Source organism: Sinocyclocheilus grahami, unplaced genomic scaffold (genome assembly GCF_001515645.1).
Source record: "Sinocyclocheilus grahami isolate Dianchi unplaced genomic scaffold, SAMN03320097.WGS_v1.1 scaffold1326.1, whole genome shotgun sequence".
NCBI lineage: Eukaryota > Metazoa > Chordata > Actinopteri > Cypriniformes > Cyprinidae > Sinocyclocheilus > Sinocyclocheilus grahami.
This window is the reverse complement of record NW_015506505.1, coordinates 124,253-131,400: the sequence shown is the minus strand read 5'-3', so window position 1 is coordinate 131,400 and position 7,148 is coordinate 124,253. Positions and strand designations below refer to the sequence as shown.

General features: G+C 36.0%; 1 protein-coding gene across 1 annotated transcript in view; it reads left to right on the top strand.

Moving 5' to 3' along the window:
* LOC107569245 (anosmin-1-like) overlaps window positions 1–7,148 on the top strand; it is a 76,001-nt gene that overhangs the window by 37,517 nt on the left and 31,336 nt on the right. Inside the window, exon 6 of the mRNA XM_016255276.1 lies at window positions 1,787–1,916. Coding sequence (XP_016110762.1) covers window positions 1,787–1,916 — 130 coding nt within the window. The remainder of the gene's footprint in view (window positions 1–1,786; window positions 1,917–7,148) is intronic.

The window sequence follows — 7,148 nt, the reverse complement described above, 5'->3', positions numbered from 1 at the left end:
AGTAGCTGATTCAGAAGCGCCAGATTGTCATAGCAAAGTCAGAATTACCTCCTCTCCTAGGTTCACGAAACTGTCGTCCATAAAATTCATTGCTGTTCTGGTGTAAGTAATCTTACCAGTGCATTGTGATATCTACTTCTGGAAGGCCAAATAAAGTGCTTTTGCTTTCACCTAGAAACACACAGCGTCTCCCTGACATGCTGCTTCAACACTAACTGCGATTACTGAAACCAAACCTTCTTTCTTTGCATGCACATTTGGGCCGCATTATGCTAATATTTCCACATAGTGAAGTAGATATGTGGGGGTGTGTTAGAACGAGCCGTTTTAGGGGGGCGTGGCAGAGTCTTAACTTTGATAAAGAATATCTCTTTGGTTTTGAGACTTTAGTCTTTGCAACTTCAGGGATCTTATCTATGCACAATTAGCTTGTAACACTCCAAAGAGAAAGGAAAACTTGAAATCGCATCATATGACCCCTTTAACTATATCATATCTTATAAATATCAAAACAAAATCCCATACAGGGATATTTTTGCATCCATAACTTGAATTATAGGGTAACTCTAACTGCATTCCTATAGGCTTCATCACACTGTTAATGCTTTTGTACTGTAACGATGTGTTTTTGTTTTTTGCAAAGTGAGTGATACTCGATAATGTCAGCACGCACATCGTTAAAACAACAATTATGATATTATCTTAGACGATACAAATCACACACCTTTACTACTAAGTAATATACTAATGCAATACACTTTATATATATTGCATTTTTTAATCATGATCAATGACTTACTGTATTATATATATATGTATTGTATTATTACAACTTTACATCAAATAACACAAGTGCTTTTTCATTTCAGCTTTTGAAACCCTCTTGTGTCATAGTCTTTAATTGTGAAAAAATAGAAAAGGAAGAACACTTGTATTGAATGTGCACTTGTAGTGTACTAACATTAAAAGTATATTTTTAAATATACAGCTTATTTAAAAAAGCTGTGCTTACAGATAATGTAATATTAATTAAATAAAGCCACTTATGTGTACTTAAAGTTTCTTAACACACGTAAGTAAAAAATGTACGTTCAACAGTATGTCAAAGACAATAGAAGTAATTTCAAAATAAACATATTGCAAAGAAAATAGAAGTAATTATTAAATTACATAAAAAGATGCACATAAGTCCCACTTAATTGAGTCATTTTAAAGCACTCTAAAGTTCAGTTAATTGTATTGTAAACTATTATACATTTTCATTTAATTGTAATTAATGTGTAATTAAATGTCTGAAAACATTACATTCAGTTCACACTTATGTATATTCTTTTATTCTTTTAAAGTATATTATTTTCGTAAAATTTACTCTTTTTAAAAGTATGCTTAAGTGTGCTTCTTTTTCACTCCTTTTACTCTTTACACTGAGGGAAAGCCAGAATAATTTTCTTTGCTAAACACGAGACCAGAAATGCTGTTCACTGAATTGAAAACCTGAATTTTTTTTTTAATCACACTTAAATGAGTGTACACAGTAATGCAGTGCTGAAAATGACTGGTCTTCTCAGGAGATTAAGAGACAGGCAGCTCATTGTGCTCCCGGTGGGATCCGTGATGTAATGGATAGGGACGTCTGAGCTGTGCTTTTCAACAAGAGAGATCTCCATGCGCTGGATCGAGCTGTCATTACTGTGACTCTTATCAGCATACAGCAGTGATGGAGCTCTTCCATACTGCATCAGGAGCGGATTTGTCTTAATTAAAGTCTCTCTGACCCTTCTCCCAGACTATGGAGGACTGCTCTTTGTTGAAGGACATCCGGCCCCACAGGTGGTACCAGTTTCGAGTTAGTGCAGTCAACAGTCAGGGCACGAGAGGCTTCACCACTCCCAGCAAGCATTTCTTTTCTGTACGAGGTAAAAATCTCTTTCCGCAATACATTGTTTTCTAAAGGAAATGTCTGTGAATTTTCCTATAGTTATCTACACTGTTTAGTGTGAAATTACAGTGTTTTTTACAGAAATGTAGTTATTTACTACTGTAATTGTTTTGAAGTCACCTTAATGGTTATTGATGATCCCATTTGTTTGGACTCTTTGACCTTGTATATTCATATTCAAATTTCTTCTCTAGTCATGTCAGAAGTGTGATAAATGAAAACATTTGTAAAAATGATGACAAGCTAGAATATAAAATAAGCTAATTGCCTGACTTTAAGTCAAACTATTCTTAGAATAAACATGAAGATTTAATTTTATTATTTTTTGAGCTAGAAGGTTAATCAATAACTTATTTCATATTCATAAATATTTGTGGATGGATCTTTCACAATAGTGAAGCAACTGCTGAGGAACGTCTTTGAAAGATGTGACATCATCAATACTCGACACACAAAACAAGTCAAGTCAAGTCACCTGTATTTATGTAGCACTTTTAACAATACAGATTGTGCCAAAGCAGCTTTACAGTATCAAATAGGAAAATAGTGTGTCAATGGAAAATGATAATAGTAAACACAAAATTTTCAGTTAAATGCAGTTCATCATTGAATTCAGTGATGTCATCATCCAGCTCAGTTCAGTTTAAATAGTGTCTGTGCAATCAAGTCAACGATATCGCTGGAAATGAAGTGTCCCCAACTAAGCAAGCCAGAGGCGACAGCGGCAAGGAACCAAAACTCCATCGGTGACAGAATGGAGAAAAAACCTTGGGAGAAGCCAGGCTCAGTCGGGGCCAGTTCTCCTCTGACCAGACGAAACCAGCAGTTCAATTTCAGGCTGCAGCAAAGTCACATTGTGCAGAGGGCTCGTCTGGTTCCTGTGGTCTTGTCCTGGTGGCCTTCTAAGAGACAAGGTCTTTACTGGGGATCTGTCTCTGGGGCTCATCATTTCCTGGTATCTGCTGACATTCAGGGCTGTAGAGGTCCTCTCTAGGTGCTGATCCACCATCTGATCTGGATACAGACTGAATCTGGTGGCTACGGTGACATTGGAATAAGAAAGAAACAGAATAATATAAGCGTAGATGCCATTCTTCTTACGATGTAGCAAGTAAAAGGTGTTATGGGAAGTGTTCCCGATTCCGGTTATTTAACGGATTTGAGTAATAGAAATGTGTAAGTGTGTTATGTGTAAGCCAAGTTAAAGAGATGGGTCTTTAATCTAGATTTAAACTGACGGAGTGTGTTTGCCTCCCGAACAATGATAGGTAGATTATTCCAGAGTTTGGGGCGTTAAATAGGAAAAGGATCTGCCGCCCACAGTTGATTTTGATATTCTAGGTATTATCAAATTGCCAGAGTTTTGAGAGCACAGCAGACGTGGAGAACTGCAATTAGAAATTATGCAATAAGAGCTCACTCAAGCACTGAGGTGCTAAACCGTTCAGGGCTTTATAAGTAATTAGCAAGATTTAAAAATCTATACGATGTTTAAATAGGTAGCCAGTGCAGCGTTGACAGAACCGGACTAATATGGTCATAATTCCTGGTTCTAGTAAGAACTCTAGCTGCTGCATTTTGGACCAGCTGGAGTTTGTTTATTAAGCGTGCAAAACAACCACCCAATAAAGCATTACAATAATCTAACCTTGAAGTCATGATTAATAACCATGATTAAAAATTAATAATGATAAATTAGCATTTCTGCATTTGACATTGGTTGCAATTTAGATATATTTTTGAGATTGAAAAATGCAGTTTTACAAATGCTAGAAATGTGGCTTTTGAAGGAAAGATTGCTATCAAATAGCACGGTTTAAATACCAAATACCACCTAGGTTCCTAACTGATGACGAAGAATTGACACAGCAGCCATCAAGTCTTAGAGAGTGTTCTAGATTATTACATGCTGAGGTTTTAGGTCCGATAATTAACACCTCTGTTTTTTCAGAATTTAGCAATAAGAAATTACTCGTCATCCAGTTTTTTATATCGACTATGCATTCCGTTAGTGTTTCAAATTGGTATGTTTCGCCGGGCCACGAAGAAATATAGAGCTGAGTATCATCAGCATAACAGTGAAAGGTATCATTGTGTTTCCTGATGATATCTTCCAAGGGTAACATGTAGAGCGTGAAAAGTAACGGCCCTAGTACTGAGCCTTGAGGTACTCCATACTGCACTTGTGATCGATATGACACCTCTTCATTCCCTGCTACGAATTGATGGCGGTCAGATAAGTACTATTTGAATCATGCTAATTCACTTCCACTAATGCCAACAACGTTTTCTAGTCTATTCAAAAGAATGTTGTGGTCAATAGTGTTGAATGCAGCTCTAAGATCCAATAGCACTAATAGAGAGATACAACCACAATCAGATGATAAGAGCAGGTCATTTGTAACTCTAATGAGAGCAGTCTCAGTACTATGATACGTTCTAAATCCAGACTGGAAATCCTCACAGATACAATTTTTCTCTAAGAAGGAATATAATTGTGAGGATATTACCTTTTCTAGTATCTTGGACAGAAAATGGAGATTCGAGATCGGTCTGTAATTAACTAGATCTTTGGGGTCAAGTTTAGATTTTTTAATGAGAGGCTTAATAACAGCCAGTTTGAAGGCTTTGGGGACATATCCTAATGACAATGACAAATTAATAGCCAGAAGAGGATCTATAACTTCTGGAAGCACCTGTTTTAGGAGCTTAGATGGAATAGGGTCTAGCATACATGTTGTTGGTTTAGATGAGTGTTACCATTGTTGTGTGGTTTAGAACACAACAATGGTAACACTCAGCAAATAAAAACAACACTTACAACATAAACCAACATTACAGAATAAACCAACAACTAGGGGTTGAACGACATCTGATTTTTTAAAGTCAACTTTTATGTGATGAAAGTCGAGTCGAAGTCGACTAGTCGCTGATGACGTCATTAATGAACAAATAAGTCTGGAGCTGTGACAAACACCTTGTGCACAGCTATGGCATATGACTTTGTAATAACAATAACCCAAATACACACACACACACTGTCACTTTAATCAGTCTGAAATAAGTTATTTTGCACTACAAATCATTTTTTTTGCACTACATCAATATATCTGCACTGTTGTTTACTTTACTGGTTTGCACTCTATCCTCCATATGCCTTGTGCTTTATATATATATATATTTTTTAATTTTACCTTATTTGTATAGTTGTATTTTGTATTTTGTATTTAATCTGTATTTATGTTATCTGTATGCACCCAAGGGTCTGAGAGTAACGCAATTTCAATTCTCTGTGTGTATGTGCTGTACATGTGGAAGAATTGACAATAAAGCAGACTTGACTTGACTTGACTTGACTTGACACAGTGCTGCCCACACGGCTATTGCTCCTATAACAGCTCTTTTTTATCAGTTCTTTTGTCTTTGGGTCGTTATATTTCTCACAGATTTCTGCTCGTTCTAAATCAGATACAGATAAAGTAGCACAGTAAAGATTACATTAATATGAATTCATTAGTGAGAGCGATTGCTTGTGTGAATTAATTCTACCTGGCAGCATCTCTCTACTAGTAGTGAAGCTGTGGAATTTAGTTATTAAGAAATATATGCTTGAACTTTTCAGTTTCTAAACTATTTTATTGAAAAATCACAGAACAGTGTTGACAATACATTTCCCACGCTGAATGATTCTGTGCGTGCGCGATGTGTGCGTGATGTACGAGCTACTGTCTGTAGCCTATGTGTGTGTGTTACAATGCAGCAGCGCATTAGATTAGAACGGTGATTAACTTACCTGTACAATAAGCTGTTTAAAACGTGCATTCTCCCGTTCAATTTCGAACATCCCGTAATATAATCACACGTCTTGTGGAGCGCTTTCAGAGTATACATTTATTTGTCATTTTAACTAAATGTTTGGAAATGGAGCATGAATGTGGAAGTCCTTCAAAGATTTCTTATCCTGTTGCACCCTCTTTAGGACCAGCGACTAGTCGACGTCGAGCTTAAAGCGTCATGGCAGAGCATTGAAGTCGACTAGTCGATTAGTCAGTGCAACCCCTACCAACAACACAAACTGTTTTTGAAAAAGTGAACCAAAAACAAGTTCAATAGCACAAATAAAACCAACAAGAATAAAAAAACTCTAAGCATGATCTGTTCATGCTGCATTGCATGCTGGGAACCTTCAGAGTACATCTGCACTGTAGAAACACAGTAATGCTGTTTGTTTACAAGAAATTTCTGAGAGTGCCGTTAGATACAAGAGAAGTGCCACTGTGAAATTACTGTGAAAGTAATGCAATTATTAGCCTGGAATATACTGTAATTTCACACTAAAAATTTTAACAGTGTATACTTAAAAGGTTCATATTCAACACAAACACACACTTGTAATGGCTTTCGAGGCTTTTTGCACAAAAACTCTAATTTTTCATCCTCGGCCTTACCGGTTTCACTCATTTTGCATCTGTAGTGTCACTGCGACAACAGGCTCATGTTGAGCTTTTACACACACACTCTAAATAAATGTATTTATTTATTTCAGGTTTATTTGACAGGGACAATGCACATCAACAATACATAAATGCACAATGTGCCAGAATTAGCCAGAAGGCTATTTTGCATCTGCAGTCCCTGGACTGATGGTAAAATTGTCACCCTAAAAATATAAAGAATTAATCAATACATAATACTTACATACTCTAAAATATTGAATATGTATTCACACTAATTCCTAAAAACAAAACATCCGCCTTAAAGTTATACTATACATAACCATCACATAAATGCCAGCTCACTCATCCACAACTGTCAAACAAAATAAACAATATATCAATAATATCAAAATATCAATATACAAACAAAAATAATGTAAGCATACAAACAAATAACAGTAACCCTAATCATTCAATCAGTCCTAAACCAAACAACCTCATTTACATAACAAAATTATCAAACTAGCAAAGCAAAAAAGACAAGACGGCAGTAGAGTTTAAGTTATAAAGTTAATGTTGACAATGCTGACTCTCAATTAACCATTTCTTTAAGTGAAACATAAAAGAAGCATAAGTATTAGAATTTGTAATATCAGTTGGGATGGAGTTCCACTCACGAGCAGCCCTAACTGAAAACACTGTTTGACTAAATGCACTTTTTCTTAAAGGGACTATACAATCACCTCTTACTGCACTTCTCGTTAATCTGTAAC